The 21,103-nt window shown below is 43.8% G+C and overlaps 1 protein-coding gene across 6 annotated transcripts; it reads right to left on the bottom strand.

Moving 5' to 3' along the window:
- Positions 1–1,779: 1,779 nt before the first annotated feature.
- On the bottom strand, positions 1,780–19,666 carry LOC147880657 (uncharacterized). 6 transcript variants are annotated; one of them, XR_015540608.1, is made up of 7 exons: positions 18,916–19,666; positions 4,295–4,345; positions 3,440–3,573; positions 3,229–3,329; positions 2,667–2,939; positions 2,492–2,555; positions 1,780–2,284 (listed from the first exon to the last, which is right to left on the bottom strand). XR_015540608.1 is itself a non-coding variant. In XM_087371314.1 (6 exons), exons 1-5 carry the CDS (start codon positions 19,330–19,332, stop codon positions 2,698–2,700), a joined length of 945 nt encoding a protein of 314 aa, XP_087227440.1. In that variant the 5' UTR covers positions 19,333–19,666; the 3' UTR covers positions 2,420–2,555; positions 2,667–2,697. The 6 variants fall into 6 exon arrangements, 2 of the variants coding, with proteins under 2 accessions (XP_087227440.1, XP_087227438.1); XR_015540609.1 differs by having other exon boundaries at positions 1,780–2,281; XR_015540610.1 differs by having other exon boundaries at positions 1,781–2,136.
- Positions 19,667–21,103: the final 1,437 nt, after the last annotated feature.

The following is a 21,103-nucleotide window of genomic DNA, read 5'->3' as shown; positions in this document are numbered from 1 at the left end:
ATTTTTTGGCAGTCTCACTATCGCCACAAAGCCCTTAGGTTGCTTTCAATGGATCATCTCCGCTCACCTAAAATGCTTGGGGGACCGAATATCCTCAATATTCACATGCATATTCTTGCATATCAAGGGAAAATGATGCTATAATTTTGTGCAAGGAGATCAGCACGGATTTATATGATATGATACTTGATGATGCACTTATCTTCCATTGCTTTTGGTCATTTACAACCTACATGATGGGTATTGATGGCAAAGCAAAGGGATGCCCGTTTGTCACGTGTTTGATTTCTGATTGGAAGCACATACTTTCCCACCTTAAATGGAATGTAAGGGATACTCTTGCAAAAACTCTCCCTGTGCTGAGAGCCTTCATTGGTCGAAGGTGTTCTTGCCCCATTGGCTTTGCAAAAACCTCATCATTCTTATTTTCTTTGGTCTAAAGGAATTTCACATTGGATGTTGTGCTTGATGCTGCTGGTATGATCGTCTCTTTTCCAACAGCGGCCAAACAATATGCTTTGGGACAGCATTATAGACCTTTATGGCATTTATTATCATAGATGCTCCATGATTTTCAACCATTACGTCTTGAGATTGTTGATCGTCTCAAAGACTGGGTTCTCCAATCGAATGATCATGTTTGCCATGCACAACCGCCAGCTAACAGCTAACATCACTATTACATCTTTGTATGAGGTCTTATAGCCTCCTTCTTGGGTTTTTCCCTTCAAGTCAATCGTATCTGGTCTACGAGACGCATCTCTCGGTGATGGCGCAAAGGTTTGCGACACATTTGGGCTTTAAAACTCCCTTTTTAACAAAAGTTCTTCCTATGGTGAGTTTTAATTAGGATTTTTCCTTTTGGACACGTTGTCATATTGCTCCTGTCACTTGTCGATAATGTATGTCCTTGCGAGAGTCTATGCCCCATTTGTTCTGGCATTACCCAGAGTCCCGTGATTTTCTACTTTTATTAAAGCAATGGCTTGAGGCTCATTTCCCCACAACTTCCTTGGCAAACTAATCTGGTTGGTTGGTTTTCATCCAGTCAAGTAGGGATATGGTCTTATTTTTTATTGGGTTCATTATTGGACTCTTTGGACCCTATGGAAGTACGGCAATCATCGGGTCTTTGGTGATCCCTCGCTTGCTAAATACCAATTCTTCTGAGCATCCCTACAACAATCATTCCATGATTGTCTACATGTGCGGGATTTAGATTATCATGACTTCTTGTCATATAATGAGATATTATGAGGCTTGTAACTGGTTGTCCCTCTCTTTGGGACTCTTTCTATTTCATAGCTAGATCATGTTGACAACATCATAAATGGATTTCACCCAAAAAAAAGATGTGTGTTGTAAGGGTGTGCGTGTGCGCGCGCGCGCGCGTGTGATTGTATGGGAAGAAAAAAAGAGACTTTGGGAAGAAGGTTGCTTAGAATAGATGTGAAACAAAGCTCTTAGTAAATAGCAACACCAGACATTTAATCATTCATAAGGCCTGCCCAAGACCAAAAAAGCAAACAAAAAGGAAATGGTGTGGAGGAAGACTACAGGAGATATAGGGTGGCGAGAGAGAGAGAGAGAGAAGGGGGGGGGGGGGGGGGGGCGTGGGAGAAAGGTGGAGATGGTGTGTAAGAAGAAGACTTGAGGAGATAAAGAAAGGGGAGGAGAGAGAGAGAGAGAGTGAACCACTTTAAAGTCTGCATTCAAGTCCAATGAAGAAGAGTCAATATATTGTCCAATAGCAAAAATGTACTTCCAAAATTTCTAAAAATGCCTAATTTCTGCTTTGCCAAATTTGAAGCGTTGCTAAGGCTACCCTGAGGGCAGGCCAAAAACTACATTATACAGTAGAGCTATTGAAATTGGTATTCCATGTGACGCGTGGAAGCCATTTGCTAGTACATACTTTTCCAGTTTTATTCATGACCATCACCAACTAGCTATCTTTGATATGGGTTGGTTCTCATAAACGGGGGGGAAGGGAGCAGGGAGGGGGCGAAGAGAGAGAGAGAGAGATGCACACACAAGATCAGAAAGGCTTGTTATTAACTAAGCATTTGATTGGTGCCCTCAAAACAGTATCTCAATATGTATTCACTTTACGTACGTCCAGCATTCCATTAAAATCTGCCAAACAAATTCCACAGAAATAATGTTTCTAAGAACAAGAAATCAATCGTCCAATTTACTCCCTCTCGCATGCCTTTGTAGAAACTTGGATCCATTCCCACCATGGGCCATCATGATAGCATTTCATCTAGACATATCAGCTCTGCTACAAACATGGAAAACCCGAATTTTGGTCGGCTTTCAAAAATAGCAAACAAGAGTTGAAAACATAGCCAATCCGAATCTACTCTCATTTATCTTCATACACTGCCTGAAATCGAACTAGTGAATGAGGTGAGCAACAGATTAAACTTCACGCTGTGGCTGTGCAGTCAGTCAAGATGATAAACATCAACCAGATGTGTGAGCTTACCTTGTGACCAAAAGTAACTTCCATCATGTTCACAAGTTTGTCAAACCTTTTATGATACTGCTCACTGATTGTCATGCCAACAAGGAGAAGATGGGGCCATGAGTAGATATTATTTAAAGCATCTAATATCTGCCTCAATTCACTGAATAAATATGACTCACACCAACTTATGCACCTGTTCATCGTTTCAGATAGCTAGTTGAATGTTAGACCTCAGACATTGCTTCATCTTCAAGGGTTATACCAACCGATTCTCCCATATCTTCTTGTATTTTCTTTTGTTCTTCGATATTTTTCTTCTGTATCCATTTTGACACAACCGGTAGAGCTGCGAGCCCCAAAACAGCTCTCTGTGCTTGTGTTACTGCTTGCCGAGTAGTTTCAGCTGCAGTGGCTACCACTGGCTTTACTGCCTCCACAGGCATGCTTGCACGTTCCTGCAGCATTGCTACACAATAATGTAGGTCAGTTCCACCAATCACATTGACTTTACCGAAAGCAACTTATTCAATGACTACCACTTCATGTATTTTAGAAGCTCAAACAGGGAAGGGATTCTTGGAAAAATTAACATGCCAAGTTCTATACTGAAAATAAAAAGGATATTTTGTGCTGAAAACATCTAGCATTTTCTATGCATAGCGGCATTGCAATAGTCTTCTGTCTATCTTGAAGATGGATGGATGTAAATGATATCTAGCATCTATGTTCTCTACACAAGGCACTGAAGGGCATACAGAATGTCTGAGATGCAGCAAATGAACCAATCCTGCGTATCCCAACTTCAGCAGCCTGTACAGCACGTGCTGAACTGCGTACTCCTTCACATATATCCTGACTGGTGCTCCAGGGTACACTCACATGAGATACTTGAGAAAATATGTTGTCAATCCTTTAAACAAAGAATATTGACGTGAAGTCATAAAAAGGGATTGAATGGTTCTTAACCTCAAATCACTCAGTTCAAGTGTCAGGTCACTGATCTCCATTCCAGAAAGCCTGACTGCAGCCATGGTACCAGGCAACTCTTCACGGGCAGCATCTGCTAGCCTTTCCAATGATAAAGCTGCTCGTCTCATTGCCTGAAATCAATTCATTTCAAATCCAGTCAATCCATCTTGATTCTAAAGGTTATGAAAAATAATCCATCCACATCAACAGTCCTGTATCCAATCCAATTAACCCCTCTGCATAGTTACCAGGGAGCCTCGCTCCCTTGCATGGGAACGATGCTTCCTTAAGGCATGCTTGACGAACATTATTGTGAAGGTAGACGGCCAGGGAACACGAGGAGCATCTAGAGAACAACGTTCTTGTTCCTCAGGATATCGTTCCCTGGACAGTCCCTTTGGCAGTCCATTGTTTTCATCTTAGGTATATTCTCTAGCCTCCTATACCCTAAACCTCTTGAGAATTTTTAATGTCTTTCAAAATTACGATCCAACCTTGCCAATCCTATCACTCTTTGTATTGGACTTTTGGAATCATCCATGTGAATTGTTTTAACTTCAAAGTTAGTAAATGGGACTTATTAACATGTTCAATGACATGTATGCAGATGTGGCATCCCCTTCCTATTCCCATTTGCTTGGCACTCTTCATTTCCGTCGCCAAGGGTTGGTGTTCCGTTTAACTATCCATTTGACTGTGGCCCTCTGCCCCACACTGCCCCTCGTTTTGCCCATCAGCTGTTCCTCCCTCAATTGACATATGTTATTTATGACATAAAAAAGGACCAGCACTAACTGAAAGTTTTTATAATAGGAAGGCTTAAATAGTGGGACCCTCCTAAACGACACTGACATTTAATGTTGGAATGGCTGTTGCGAGCAGTGCAAAGAAAGCCCCAGATATCTGCAGCATTCACAAACAATACGTACATGTTACACTTCAGAAAAAAATTTGTGCAATATACAGAATCTTGCCTTCATAATCATAATAAGCAATATCTGTACTCTAATACATATGTCACATGCATCAACACTTCACGTTTCAGTCCTCATTTTCACTCCTTTCTTCAGTTGAGATAAAGTCAAATACCATCCAAACAGAGCCATGTTCGATGAAAAACATTTACCGAATGCAAAAGCCATTAACATTGCCAACTTTTTGTTGAACACACTACCAATAGAACCAATACAAGGTGTCACATCTTATGAAGCATTCACTAGTATAAGCCAAAGATTAGACATCTTAGTATTTTTAGGTGCATAGCATATACACACATTCATGATAATCATAAGAGAAGTTAGATACAAAATCAAGGAAATGCATCATGATTGAATACTATGAATATAGCAAAGCTTACAAATTCTATGATGCAACAATTAGAGAAATAATTATCTAAAGAGATGTACTATATAATGAAGATTCAAATTGGAAGACATCAGCTTTATAAGAGATGATTTATGATGGTAAGCCCAAAATACACAAAGTTAGATATTGAGAAGCATGAAGAATATGCAAAAGAACCTATAGAATCAATCACAAGAACTCAAAAGATCAACAGGAGAAGACATATGTTTTTAAAAAAAGGCTATTCAAGTGGAAAGTACTAGCTTTACACTCATGCAACTATCATCCAGACAGAAGAGCCAGCCTATTTTAAAGATCCAGTTCAATAATCAAAATCGTAAATAGCTATGAATGAAGAAATGAATGTTTGTAGAAGAAAACACGTGGAAATCATGTAATTTGCCAGTAAGAAAGAAAGCAATAGCAGTACGGGGAACAACTGCTAAATAATACTCATTGAGATAAATCTTTCTTGGGCTCTGTAAGAGCATCTCAACGGTTGACTCAAACAAAGCACCTGCCTATGATGTTACCACTGATGAAGAGGCATTACTTGCTTTCCTATGTCGAGAGCTGATCACAGTGGACAAACCAGTGATAAGGATCCAAGCCCGTGTGACATCACACACTCAGTTCACTACAATTACATTAGTTAGGGACAAATGAAGGACAAGGGAACGTATGTGTTCTAGTTCAACCTATTCAATGAACGTACTACGTCCATAGGGGTTGTACTAGAGGTTGAGGAGACACTTCTAACTCTAGAGGATGCATTCTCAGAGCATGAGGATGAGCTGATGAGCCAAAGTATGAAGTTGATGGTAATATTGTCATTGATCGAGATTTTGACTCCACATACTCCTCTGACAATGGAGTCTTGATTCATGAGTTTTGAGTCATGACTCTAATAAAAATATATTAGACATGTGACATATGACATGATACATTAGATATCTATTTTTTCATCACTAGCACTTTTTGCTGCCAATAGACATATATTCGCCACCTCTATCATTACCTTGATTTCTCTTCTTGCTTGGTTCTCATTCATTGATATAGAAGAGTGGAGCATTGGTACTTCTAGTTTGAGCATAATCCTAAACATCAGAGAGTATCAAATCAAGAGCTCATCTTCCTCTAGATGTACTTTTGTCAAAACTCGCTCTAGCATGTTTGCCAAAGCAACATGCTTCACATAACTTTCTAAGAAATTTGAGTATTAGAATGTCAATGGCCATATTCTTATAATTCATCTATATCAAAATTCTGAAGTTCACATGACCATATCTTTTGTGCAATAACTATGAAAGTGGCATAGACTGGTCTTCAGCTGATATTGTAAGCAAATTTAGAGAAGAAATTGCCTTCTTTAACTGCTTCACAAATTAGTTGACATCCTTTGGATTTGCCTTTGATCATGTATTCATATCCATCAAAGGTGACTCAATAGTTCTTCTATGTCATTTGTCTCATTGAAAGTAACTCCTTGCTGAGCTCTAGAACATATAGAACATCATCTATCATGCCTTTTTTTCATGAAAAACCATCTATTAGAATTGCACCCTTTCCCTGAGTTGGATTTGGTGTATTATCGACCGTGTAAATCACATTTTTGGATTATTCTTTCAAACCACTCTTTATGTCTTGTCGTGTCTAATGATGCACCACTATCCACATATTGGTTGTCAAATTTTGCATTATTGACATGATAACTGCATTCACTTAAAAAGCTTGCTTCTTACCTTTGTAATTTTCTTTGTTGTGGTCATCGTAGTTATTACATTGATCGTATTGTTTCTTGCTGCAATCTCTTTCATAATATCGAAAATTTGTAGGAGCAGTCATAGCTGGGTCCGTACGCGTATGGTTGGCTGAACCATATGCGTATGAAACAATTATTCCGTACGCGTATGGTACAGCCAATCATACTGGCCTTCTTTTTTTTTTGGCGGGGGGGGGGGGGGCGCAGCGGGGGACGAGGTTCCAAAATGCTTTTTTATCAATTTCTTGACATTAAGTTTGAAGTTAAAAGTTTTGTAGCTCTCTGTCAATTAAATATGTACAATGCATATTTTCCTGGTTTTTTTTGCTATGAAATATGGGTCACGTATGATTCAGCCCCAGTGGCTGATCCATACTCCAATCATACTTCCATACCCATATGCAGTATGCGTATGGTAAAGTATGGAAAAAACTATGCGAGCAGTCACATTGGAAATTTGATATATTTGAATTTCTTGAAATTTTTCCTCTACCTTGAAAATTTACTCTATGAGATGAATTGCCTTATTTTAAAAATTTCATCATGGGCATCTCAGCCCATGGCATACTAAGCTGCCACGCAGGTAGCCACATCAGCAGTGAGCAGGCAGCCATGTGGACTGCCATGCAGGCACCTACAACAATAGGTGCTAGGGACTGCAGTGCCACGTCAGCGACTTAGCACTGCATCAGCAGCGTCCGGCGGCTGCCATGTGGCGGTCGGTGAGTCAGCAGACCAGCAGACCCGACCCACAAGTGGGGCCAGCAGGATGCAGGCAAGGAGCTGGCCGGTGGGCACATCAACCTCACAGACCATTTCTAGGGCCCAAGGGGGCCTATAAAAGGCAGCCCCTTGGCCCTCATTTCTCATCCTCTCCTACAGGGCTCTAGCCTTTAGCCAGCAGCAATTCTAAGGGTCAGGAATAGGGCAGAAGATTCTACAGCAATTCAGCAGCCTCTTCGAGCCCTTCTTCAATTAGTCCTCATCCTAGTTCAGTCCAGTACAACAGCAGATAGGGTCTGCCCGTCAGCAGCCCTTAGTTCCAGCTCTACAATGAGGGTATCTCCCTCTACACAGTACTCTCTTTCCTCTTTTGCAGTGAGGGTTCTTCCCTCCATACAATACTTATTCTTTTAGTTGTATTCAGCGTAGACATATATTCATTTATTGTTTCCCTCTTCAGAGGCCATTTGACACGTCCCAGCACTCCTGAAACCCCTGATCTGCAAAACAACCACACACAACATCAGAACTGAGCAGGCTGCTCACCACCCAACCGTGACATCTACGGGATGTGATCCCGAATCAAAAGATATCCCCTCCGAGCCACGAGCTGAGCTACTGGCACGAACTCCCAATCAGATCCTAACCAGCCTGGTGTCCCATACCACCAGGTGGCGCTGTGAAGCCCTGGATCTGCCACTCGGCCTTGGGCTACGCTAAGATGCAGGCGCGCGTCCGCGACACAATCCAGGATCAGACCTGGCACCTGGGAACGAGACTTGCTCCCAACTGCACACTGAGAACTGAACCCCCTGGGCCCCTTTTATAGACTCGGGCCCCGAGCGCCAAAAATAGCGAAGACCTATAAATAGTTCGTACCCTTGCCACTCAACCCGAGAATCAAGCCTGCCTAGCTCTAAGCCTCCCCAGGCTAACCTGAGCTAGTTCTATGTACCTAGTACACGTCAGATACCAATCCGTGCACATGACATACTCCTGGGCCTCCTCTAAGAACTCACTCCTGAGTTCGCTAAGAAATCCGGAAATGTTCTTTGGAGGTTTTGTAATGTCTCCCATGTTGCATCCTCCTCAACACGATCCTTCCACTTAATCTTGTATTCCGTGATAGTACGATTTCGAATCTGTCTTTCACGAAATTCAAGAATAGATTCAGGTTCGTGAGGAATAAAAGTCAAATCTGTAACTTCTATAATCTCATGAGGAGAAACAAGTTGATCATCTGCACCCAATACTTCTTTCAGTCTACTGACATGAAAGACTGGATGCACTTTAACATCAGGAGGCAATTCTAGTCGATATGCAACTGGTCCAATTCTTTTAATGACCTTGAATGGGCCACAGTATCTGGGGGATAATTTCGGAACCAAACCAGTACTTAGGCTCTTGGATTCCTTAGGAATTCTCAAATATACCATCGTTCCTTCAGAGAATTCTCTGGGTGAACGATGTCTATTAGCATAAAATCTATCCCGATCTTGGGCACTTCTAATAGACTCCTTGGCAAACTGCAACATTTCCTGCATGTCTTGCAAGAAGTTCTTAGCAGCATCATTTTGAATCCCTTTTAATCCTACCATAACTGGTGACTTAGGTTGAAACCCGTACATAAGCATAAAAGGACTATAACCTGTACTGGAATGCTTTGCACTGTTGTAAGCAAATTCAATCATGGGTAGATAATCTTCCCATGAAGACTGTCTCTTAGATACATATGCCCGAAGCATGTCTTCAACCAACTGGTTGACCTTTTCTGTACTGCCATCAGATTGTGCATGATCCGAGGAACTCATACTTAGAGTAGTTTCTAACTTCTCAAATACAAGTGTCCAAAAGTTACTTGTAAACTTTGAGTCCCTGTCACTGACTATGTCAGATGGCAAACCATAAAGCTTGAACAAGTGGCCCACAAACTCGTGAGCCAACTGAACAGCTGAAATAGTTGTTCTTGTAGGTAAGAATCTAGCCATTTTTGTCAAACGGTCGACTATGACCCAAATAGAGTCATGACCCTTGCGCGTTCGAGGTAAACCAGTAATAAAATCCATGGAAATACTTTCCCATTTATTACCTGGAATCTGTAATGGCTGTAATAAGCCCGCGCTTCTAAGGCGTTCAGCCTTAGTAACCTGACAAACCCGGCAACCTACTACATAGTTCTCTATAAATGCACGCATCTTAGGCTAATAAAAGGTATGCTTCACAAGAGACAGAGTCCTATGTATACCTGGATGTCCCGCACTAGGAGCATCATGACACTCCCAGAGAATCTTGGATTTAAGGTCCAGAACATCAGGCACACAAATCTTTTCATTCCGGAACAGCAAGCCGTTCCTAATCATCCACTGACCTCCTGCCGCCTGTATCCTAGGTGGCACAATCCCTGAGTCCTGGTCAACCATGGAGCTCCCATCCTGGACTCTCTGCCAATAAGAACTGAAATGACTATCAGTTGCGTATAGCCCTCTCAAGGATTGAAATAGGTCTGAGGATATTTCCGTAAATGACAGAGCATTTACAAACTTAACTCGACTTAAGGCATCCGCCACACTATTCAACGAACCCTTACGATAACGTATTTCGAAATCAAAATCCTGCATTAGCTCTGCCCATCTAGCTTTCCTTCCTCTCAATTCTGATCCATCACACACATACTTAATTGACTGGTGATCAGTCAATACAAGGAACTTTGAACCATACAAGTATTGTCTCCAAACCTTGAGAGCATACACTACAGCATAAAGTTCCTTCTCAAGTGTGGGCCAACGATACTGGGTGTCGTCTAGCTTCTTACTCTCGAAAGCTACAGGTCTACCCTCTTGGAATAGAGCTGTCCCAATCGCATAATCACTCGCATCGGCCTCTAAAACATAAGGCCGGGTAGGATCGGGTAATGCAAGAACAGGTGCTTCCTTGATAGAAAACTTCAAGGTTTCAAAAGCCTTGTTCATTGCATCATTCCAAGAAATCGGCTGGGTAGATCTGCGTCCGCGTCCTTTCAATAGGTTGGTCAAGGGTGCCGTGATATGTGAATAATCACGCACTGACTTCCGAAGAAATACCGTAAGTCCTAGGAAAGAACGAAGTTGTTTCACAGTCTGAGGGATAGGCCATTCTAAAACCTTTTGGATACGATCCAGATCAATGCTAATACCTTCAGAAGAAATCTTGTGTCCTAAGTAAATGATCTCCTTCATAAAGAAGTCACATTTACTCATCTTGGCATAAAGCTTATGCTGTCTTAGAACATTTAAGACAACCCGGAGGTGTCCTATATGATCCTCAAGCGTTTTACTATATACCAAGATGTCATCTAAGAACACTACAACAAATTTGCTCAGAAAATCCCTGAACAAATCGTTCATCATCTGCTGAAAAGTAGCAGGAGCATTGGTCAAACCAAAAGGTAATACGAGGAACTCGTAATGACCATACCTAGTCCGGAATGCGGTCCTATCTATGTGTTTTGCATAGATACGGATTTGGTGATAACCCGTACGCAAATCAATCTTAGTGAAATACTTCGCTCTGGCCAAACGGTCTATCAAATCATCAGAACGAGGTAAAGGATAGCGGTTCTTAATTGTAACTTTATTTAATCGTTTATAATCTATACACATTCTCCAGGAAGAATCTTTCTTCTTTCTTAAGAGGACAGGTGCACCCCAAGGTGATTTACTTGGACGGATATAGCCCATATTCAGGTAATCCTGAAGCTGGATAGCTAACTCATCCTCCTCTACCTGGCTCATCCTATAAGGTGGTACACTGATAGGTTGAGCCCCTGGGACTAAGTCTATGCGATGATCTACTGCCCGTTCTGGAGGCAAATCTTCCGACAGTTGAGCTGGGAATACGTCCTTAAAATTATCTAATAACATTCTCAATTCCCGGTGTTCAAACACACTTAATTCATTCTTGTTAATTACCGAAACAACAAATGAAGAAAGTGGAATCAAAACACACTGATAGACATCATAATGAGAATTGTTTAATATATTCCGAAGCTGCATCGCAAATACAATAGGCCCCTGAGAAGGGGGGATTTGATCACACTGAATACAAAATTGGGTGTCCTTGTCTACAAAAGAAAGCGTATGCTCCGTCCATCCGATCTGAATATTGTGGGTTTTAAACCACTCTATCCCGATCAGCAAGTCTAAATGCTCTAGATGCATAACATAACATGTGAGAGCTCCCGTGTAGGCTTGAATCCGGATGGGAAGCGCTTCAACCTTGCGATCCCAAAACTGCTTCCCAGCTGGAAGCTACACCTCGTAGGTGTGGTCGCTAGGTACTGTGGACAGCCCCATCTTCTGCACAAATTTGTAATTAACAAAATTGTGAGAGCTGCCCGGATCAAAGAGAATGTGAACCTGTTGGTCCCTAACTTCTCCATAAACTCGGAAAAGATCATGGGAACCAAACAACGAAGTATTGAAAGTACAATTACAAGAAAGGGGGCAGGTAATGACATTTACTGAAATACCTGTCATCGTGACTTGGTTTGCTCCCTTGGCTGCGGTACGTGGACCCGCCTGGAGCTTCGGTCCCAGCACCAATTTTTGGTTCTTCCGCTTAGGACACTCATTCTTCGTGTGGCTCCGCTCCTCGCAATAAAAACATCGGCCTTCTTTCTTGAGCCTGAGAGTGCGTAGGAATCGGGCCTTACCATTCTTTGCTGGAGTTAAGCTTTTCCTGGAGGCGTTGTCCGTAGACTTCGTCTCCCCAATACCAGTCGCATGCTGAAAGAACTTGCGTTTGTTCTTTCCACTCGTTTCGGTAACTGTGGTTGCCTTGGTACCGGCCATGGTATCATCATATATGCGCGCATATGTCATGGCCTCCTGCAACGTTGTGCACTTGTTGTTCTTGATCTGCAACTTATAGGAGTCTGGCAAACCATCCACGAAGAAACCTAATAAGGTTACTGGATCCATTTTAGTGGCTCTGGTTTGCAGATCCCTAAATCTTTGAAGATAAACTTCAAAGGTCAAATTCAATTTTGACATATCGAGGGCCTTGAGCTTGCCGACGATATCGTAGTCATCTTTCTTCTTCAGGAACTCCTTCCTGAAGATGCCCTCAAAATCTGTCCAAGTATCAGGCTTAGGCTGGAGTTCTTTCCACCATAGCAAGGCTTTACCTGACATAAACCCTGCTGCAAGCTGGATCTTTTTCTCATCTGGATAGGGGTGAAATTGGAAGTGTACTTGCCACTTGTGCAACCAAGTGTCAACTACCTCCTTTGTTCTTGATTTTTGGTCACCTGGAAAAGGATCCGGAGTTATATTCGGGCCTAGCACTGAAGCCATGGCATCCACATGCGTGAGTGCCTGTACAGTGCTAGCCAGAAGAGTGAGAGTTGCTTGTATCCCCTGGAGTTGCTGTGTCGACCCCGATTGATTAGCATTGACCTGCTTGAATTTGCCATCAAGTGCAGTCGTAAACTCACTGAAGGCTTTCTTAGTTATCAGGTCGTCATAGAGACCCTGATCGTCCTCTCCCACTGGAGTGTAATCCAAGTCCTGCTCTCCCATGGTGAACTCGGGATTTTGAGCATCAGACATGGCTGAAATCTTATTCGATTACAAACGGAGAGAAATAACTGACTGAAACGAAGCACGGAGAAAGATGGAGCAGAAGAAAACCGTCCCGAATGTAGCTGACGGAAGGAGATGCTGAAATCTGGCGAAACAGAAGACCGCGAGTCCCGGAGCCTCCCTGAACCCGCAAGCCGGATGCGCGTGCTGCTGTAGTAGCTGTACGGTCTGCTGACACAGGCCGTACTGTTGCGGGCGTGGCTGGTACGGCTGCTGACGTGGCCTGTACGGCTGCTGACGCAGGCCGTACAAGGACTGACGGAGGCCGTACAGTTCTGCAGGCACAAGGTGCAGTCACGATTCGGTGCAGCAGCAGGTACAGGGGCTGGCGAAACAGTCCGTACAGGCTGTACGGCTGTTGCAGATGCTTTGAAAACTGTGCAGGGCTAACGCAAGCAAGGGCAGATGCGGGAGACTGCTCGAGGCAGGATGAGGCTGGCGCAGGCGATGTACGGACGAGACTGGATGACTGGCACAGGAATCGAGGTAGAGACTCGAGACTCAAGCCTGCCTAGCTCTAAGCCTCCCCAGGCTAACCTGAGCTAGTTCTGTGTACCTAGTACACGTCAGATACCAATCCGTGCACATGACACCATTTATACTACTCCCTCCAAGTCTCACACTCCCTCCACAATTCCACAAGTGTTTGAGTGCATATTTCATATCGGTTCAATTATTGTGAGTAGAGAGAGAGTGAGTTAGGCTTTCTCCCTGCTATTACATTGGTATCAGAGCTTTAGATTTTCTTTCCTGAGATAGGGAGGTGCAGTTCAGGGACAGCCCCATTGTTTTATGGTACAGACAAGGTCCGGAAAGGACACCATGAGTACCAGTGGCATGCCCAATACTAGTGGAAAGGCAGCATCTGCTTCCAGGGCCTCACCACAACAGAACCCGTCCGCAACCGTATGGTTCAACTCCAGGAGATGCAGGACAAACATGAGCAGGCCGCCAGAGAGCACAAGAGAGCAACTCAGGAGGCAAAAGAAGAATGGGATCGTGAGGCTCAGGAAGCCAAGGAGCTCCGACTGCTCAAGGCCCAAGAAGCCAAGGAGCTTAGAGAGAGTACCACTCAGGAGGAGAAGGAAGAACAGGACCGGCAACTTCCCATTTCTCTACTCCGCCCACATGGAGAAGAAGGAAGGGAGAGAGTCCAGCAGCCCGTCAAAGCTTCTTTTCCTAGGAAGCTCAACTTTATTTGGTATGATGGTAAGACCGAACCTTTAGTGTTGACTTCATGGCTCAATCAGTTCAAAAAACCTTTTTCAGTTGTGCCTACGAACGACAAAGAGAGGTGCATTCTCGCATCGATGCACCTCACAAGCGAGGCGGTCACTTGGTGGCAGAAGAACCACTATGATGAGACAAGGGACACCTCTTTATGGGAGGACAGAGTTCGTGAAAGATATCAAAAAACAGTTCCATGCCACCTCAGTACCTAGATAGACTTCAAAGTCAGTTCTATGAGCTGCGCCAAGGGGACACCGAGACTGTGAATCATTACACCAACAATACAGTAAATCATTACGCCAACAAGTTTACTCAGGGTTCATACAGTTGGCTGGAGGAAAACCAGAAGCTGTGCAAGTTTCTCCATGGTCTGCATACAAACATCCAATGGTATGTTCATAGTTTCAGGCCATAGGATTGTGAGGTGCATACGAGCTGTCTCAGATTTTCGAGCTCAAGCATAAACGTCAAGGATCCAAGCAGGTCAACAATAAGAAGTCCCGGGACTCCCCGCCAAGTGATGGTGGGAAGAAGTCTGGCAATGGGCAGCAGAAGAAGAATTGGATGGCGAAGGACAGCAATGGTTATGGTGGTTACTTGGATGCAGCAACCCAAGCAACCTATGCCAAAGAGAATTGATGCTTCCATTGTCACAGGGCCACAAGAAGCAGGATTGCCTGCAATTCAAAAAGATCCAAGTAGAAGGATCCATGTCAAGTGGTTCTTTAATAGATTTGAACAAAGACAACCTCAGTGGTGGTTGTAGAGGAGATCGAAGATCAGCAAAAGGAGGAGCCCATAAGTTCCCCACTATGTTTCAATTCTACAGCTAGATCGGCTGGCAAAAGGTCCTCATTCTCGCAGATTCAAGGAGTTTCGAGGATACCATCTCCACCAAAGCCACTGAGCAAGCCAATTTGACTCTCACCCCCATAGATACCATCGCCTTGAATGGCGCGTTTATGGGACACCAGGTAGAGAGCAACATGGTGGCTGTAGCAACCACTCTGAAAATCTCATGGTGGCAAATACCTGAACATTCAGGGTCGCACCTACTCAAGCAACGGACATCATCGTAAGAGCCCATTGGTGGCACCAGTTTAAAGTTCAACTTGACTATCAGCACCAGGGCTTATAGCTCATAATTCCAAACCACAGGTAAGTTTATTGCTTGGCTCAAGGATACTCTTCCTCGACCTTTGATACCAGTAATTCAGCTGAGAGATCGTGGCAGATACTTTCAGTAGACGGGGAATGGTCACTTTCATCTCCATAGTACAGGAGTCCTCTCTATTAGATATGCACAACCAGTACCATACAGATCCAAACTTTCACATGTATTGGTACAAAGTCATGCTTGTGGTGACTTCTTATACATGACGGGTGGTTGTTCTTCAAAGGACGCCTTTGTGTGTTACCCCCATTCCATGTCACCATCCTCCATGATATGCACAATTCCACAATAGGCAGACACAGAGGGGTTGCAGGCACTCTCGAGAAGATTGAGCGCAATTTTTATAGCTGCATTTGCGGAATTATGTCCATCAATATTTGTCTCATTGCCAGATATTGCCAACAAGTGAAGGTATCCCGAGGGAAGCTGCCAGGATTAGTTCAGCCCCTGGTATGATTCCAGATCAGCCTTTTGAGCAGATTAGTAGGATATTGTTACGGACCTTCTACCAGCATTGGTACCAAGAACACTATGTACCTGACCATTGTGGACAGGTTTAGCAAATTTGTCATGCTTATTCCATGCAAGGGTACCATCGATGCATAGGACACAGCTCGTCTTTTTCCAAGATGGTGGTATCCCACGTGTGGCGTGCCCCGTATCATTGTATCAAACAAGGATTCCAAGTTTTGGAGAGCCATGTTCGACAACTTTGGTACAAAGCTTACCTTCTCCAGCAGTTTCGATCTGCAGTAAGATAGCCAGTCAGAAGTCTACAACTAGCTTTCTTTCAACATTCTGAAATGCTATGTTGTGGATGCTCAAATCCTGTTGGGAGCAGTACTTATCACTAGTTCAAGGGATCCCAAAGAACACCCATTCATCTAGTGTGGGTAGGACTCCATATGAAGCAGCTTTCGGCAACAAATTCAAGTCCCTTCTCACCAGGACATCCAAGAAGGTATATGAGGCCGATCGCATCACAGGGACCTATGTGCAGCTCATGGAGTCAATGAAGGACCTCATTGCCAAAGCAAAGGAGGCCTACCAGACGCAAGCCGACGTGATGTGGGTTACAAGGAAGGGTAGTGGGTCTATCTTTGGATCATGAGAAGCGCCTTAAGCGATTGGGAAGAAGTGCCCGAAGCTCTCTCATCGAAGCTTTGGCCCCTTTCTGATAATCAAAGTTGTAAATGATGTGGCCATGAAGTTGTAGTTACCTTCAAGCTGAACCATGCATCCAATGTTCCATGTGTCATGGCTCAAACCGTATGTGGTCCGGCACCAGCAACAATTACAGAAGTGGAGCAGCCCCAGATTGTTGATGAGGCAGAGGTAGTTGAGCCTGAGCAGATCTGGCTTCATCGATTCAAGAAAGGGACAGACAATCGACAATGCTTGTATGCCGTTAAATTCAAGCAACCATGGGTTGAAGAGGATGTTTTCACAGATTATCCTGACCTCCTTGCAAGCCTTTTCCATACACGAGAGTTTCAGCAGAAGGGGGATGTCACCGGCATCCTCAGCCCCTGGCATACTAGGCTGCCATGCAGGCAGCCACGTCCGCAGTGCGCAGGCAGCCATGGACTGCCACGTAAGCTGCACGTCATCCATGGACACAACACCAGGTGCGGGAACAGCAGTACCACATTAGCAGGGTCCGGGGGCTGTCACACAGCAGTCGGGTGAGTCAGCAGACCCAACCCATAGGGCAGGCCAGTTGGATTCAGGCAGGGAGCTGGTCAGTGGGCATATCAGCCTGAATGGCCATTTCTAGGGCCCAAGGTGGCCTATAAAAGGCAGCTCCTTGGCCCGCATTTCTCATCCTCTCCTACAGGGATCTAGCCTTCAGCCAGCAGCAGTTCTAAGGGTCAGGATCAGGGCAGGAGAGTCTGCAGCAGTCCAGCAGCCTCTTCCAGACTTTCTTCAGTTAGTCCTCAGCCCGGTTCAGTCTGGTACAGCAGCAGATAGGATCTGGCCTTCGGCAGCCCTCAGTTCCAGCTCTACAGTGAGGGTGTCTCCCTCTATATAGTATTCTCTTTCGTCTTTTGCAGTGAGGTTCTTCCCTCTATACAGTACATATTCTTTCAGTTGTATTCAGCCCCATTGGGCAAACAGATATTCATTTATTGTTTCCCTCTTCAGAGGCCATTTATATTCCTCCCCGTCAGAGTCTCACACTCACTCCACAGTTCCACATGTGTTTGAGTGCACATTTTATCTCAATTCAGTTATTGTGAGCAGAGAGAGAGAGTGAGTGAGTCTTTCTACCTGTTACATTTCCCTACTTCAATTTTCATCTGTATGATTCCCTTGAAATCTATTTTGTTGTTGTTGATTTATTATGTTGTTTATGATGTCGTCCACCACGTCTATTGGATGATCTTCCTATATCTCTGCCTCTATTTGAGGCTACAAATGCTTGCTTACTTGATGATCCTTTCCTGGCTTGAATTGCTTGAGTCATCAATTCTGTAAACTTCATAGTCCCAAGATCCTATTGCCACAAGTTGATTACATATGCATCTCCAGTTCCATTGCTATGTTCGAACATTTTTTTGAGCAGAGATTTGTTTGTATATATATTATTGTAAAAGGATTACAATGCTGATCCAAACAAAATCAACATCTGCTGAGATCACACACACACACACACACACACAGAGAAGGGGGGGGGCAAATGGAGAGAGACAGAAAAAACCATGATGGACGTAATGTTACCTTTACTCGAACAAATCAGATGAGTATCTATCTCTCTAATTTTGTACCCAAACCTATCTAGTCCTTGCAACCATTTTCCCATTTGGTTCAGGCTTCTTTTATCATAGACTTCATCTTCTCCTTCCTGGCTTTTAACCCACCCCATCTTTGGTAGTGCATTTTTTGTTGCTTGAACTGTCTACAACTATAATCATGCTACTAATTGTATTCTGTGATTATTATGACCACATTTTAAGATCACCAGCTAGCCAATATATTTTGTATCGGCATTCTAAGATCCGCAGCTAGGTAAGCTGCTGAAAACCCAGTACTAGGAGCCTCATGAATAACCGTAAGGAACCAGTTCCTTTAACGGGTTGGCTCCATATCACCAATTCACCTACAATAGCAAGGAAACAGAGCATCTATCTTTCACTGATAATATCTAAAGACAATGGCTATGGAAATACTTAATTGGCCTAGCTTGCATGTGCAAGTAACCTCTTCTTGCGAACCCTTCAGGAGGTAACTAGATGTACCACACGATAAAAGCACGGACACAGACGAGTGCCTATCCTACTTAAATAGAAGGTGTCAAGGTTATCAAAGCGGGTGGAGAGCGCCGTTTACACATTTTGTTTAAGAAGCCATGGAAAGTAAAAGCATCAAGGCTTCAGGCACTTACCTCCTACACACTACAGAAAAACCGTTCTGCAAAAAAGCGACAATGGGAAAGAAAATGAAGGTAGGAATGCACGACTAACATTGCACACACACACAGCAGTCTGGTCGTATTTATCGCCTCTGCCAATGACGTCAGAGACAGTTGTGTGTACCGCTAAAGGTTACATACAATTCAGAAATGAAATTGACAGGTCAGAAGAGTGTGAGAGGACAGCAGGGCACAGAAAAAGCGTACCATGAACGCAATGAACCCAAGAAGCAGAAACGCTTGATCTGCTGGAGCAATCTGCGAAAATCGCTTCAAAGGAGACAGGAGAGGAGGAGCTAGTATCATGGATGAAAACTTCTGAGCAGGATAAACCCGACCTGTCCTCTCTCCCAATGTTGACACAGGAGCGACCTCAACCGTCTCCTTTATTGAACTTTCGGAGGAGGATAGCGCGCTCGAAAACACTTTCTGAAGCGCAAACGATCTGGGGTGAAGCAAGATTCGTGGCCGCCGCAAAATTGGAATTGGAATCTGCAAGGGGATAGGAGAAATGCCATTTCTTCCAAAGAAGGAAGAAATTGAGGCTTTGGAAAGAGAGTCAACTATGCAGAGATGGCCGGAGGCTACGAGAGGCAACAAATGGAGCTCCGGGACGCCTGGCATAGTGATGCACGTCAATAGCTCCACAGTTCCATGCGCAATGCTTCCTATCCCTGTCAATTGATGATTCAAGAGTTCTTCGTCCTTGCTTCCTAATGATCAAGAGCGCAATTCTGTGATAACATGGCAGCTCCGAATTGATGTTCAAGAGTTCTTCGTGCTTGCTTCCTGCATCGAAATGACGAAGAGCCCAATTCTGTGATTTAGCTCGACGGTTGACAAGCTTCTAATTGATGTTCAAGAGTTCTTCGTCCTTGCTTCCTGCATCGGGATAATAAGATTTTGGGTCATCACTGGGAGCTCAATTGATGAAGCGAAGAACAATTTCATCAAACACAAATTGTTTGCAAGCTCTCTCCTGCTTGGAAAACATAGAAATGCATGGTTTTTTCGGGAAACAGAGAAATGCATGGTCTTGGTTTTTTTTGCATTCCACGTCAATGGATGTGCTTTCCTTGATTGTTCACACAAAACCTTGTAAATCTTTAACCTATTAACCACGGACACCCAAAAAAAAAAGAGAGGACACTTGGAGAAGAAGATCCTACCACTTGTCACAAAGAAGGAGCTCTTGGATGGAGACTTGGAGGGGGAGGAGGTGGAAAGACAAGAGGCAGGCTTTGGTGAGGAGGTAGAAGGACAAGAGGCAGCTTTAGGGGCAAGGAGGAGATAGAAGGTCAATGGAATGGAGGAGATGGAAGGTTAATGGAATGAAAGGAGGAGATGGAAGGTCTCAGAGCCATGGGTTAAGACTTAGCCAAAATTTTAGAATCAAAGATACACCTTCAGATGGGGAGTGGTTGAGGATGGTCATGCATCTTGAGTAACCTTGGATTCCATAGCCTTCTCTTTCGTCTTCCCGAGCATCCTCCTGCACTCATGGCTTCCCCTAGAAAGGCTTTTGACCAGTGGATGAAAAGACCAGTGGATTTCCTCCACTGATTCCCATGCCTTTGCAGATCAAGTTTATACTATCTTTTGCAAGGCATTCCATCTTGAGTCTCACTTGAGAACTCTCCTTCCTGCTGATAATCCCTCTCTTCAATTTTTTGATAGACTTATCCATGGGCAATCTGTCGTGATTGCTAACTCCCCTCACCAATGGGTTTCATTGGATATTTTGAGCTCTTTTGACCAGAGTGTTGACTTCAAGAAGACACTAGTTAGGGCCATGGATAATGTCCCTATCTCTCTCCGTGAGTATGCTATTCCCATCAGGGATGGTTCATCTTCCCCAATTCATTTGATCAAGAGAGATGCAACCCTTACCATTCTCCTTGCAACTAGCAAGTTTGATGAGGATGTTGGTGAGTAGCTCGAGGGTCCTTCTGCATCCACAAGTGGTGGAGCCTAAACACAGAACCTGAGGAGCATGCTATTAACCTAGCTGAGGAGCAAGTTGAAAGTGAGGTCATCTTATCATCATATTCGACTTGTGCATATCCATCCTCCACCTATAATCCAAATGAGGCAGCAACCAAGCCACACCTCGCTTCAGTTGATCCAATCAAGATAAAGGGTGAGGAATATCTTACCCTATTGGAAGTGATGGAAGAAACCGGTCTTCGAGAGGATGAGCTGCTATGTTCAAATGATACCTTTGATGATGTCATTGACTTTTATGCTCTAGTCAATCTAGCAACAATCAATGAGATTGCACGCTTTGATGACTTGGGCCTCACCGATGATCTAGAGGCAATCCAACAAACATAGAAGGCAATCGAGGATGCTGCACCAAAGTACGACATGTTCGATGAGGAGTTCTGAATTTGCA

The sequence above is a fragment of the Dipteris shenzhenensis genome, chromosome 32, assembly GCF_047967505.1.
Source record: "Dipteris shenzhenensis isolate YYH24624 ecotype China chromosome 32, Dip_SZ_1.0, whole genome shotgun sequence".
Lineage (NCBI taxonomy): Eukaryota > Viridiplantae > Streptophyta > Polypodiopsida > Gleicheniales > Dipteridaceae > Dipteris > Dipteris shenzhenensis.
This window is presented reverse-complemented; position numbering and strand designations above follow the sequence as displayed.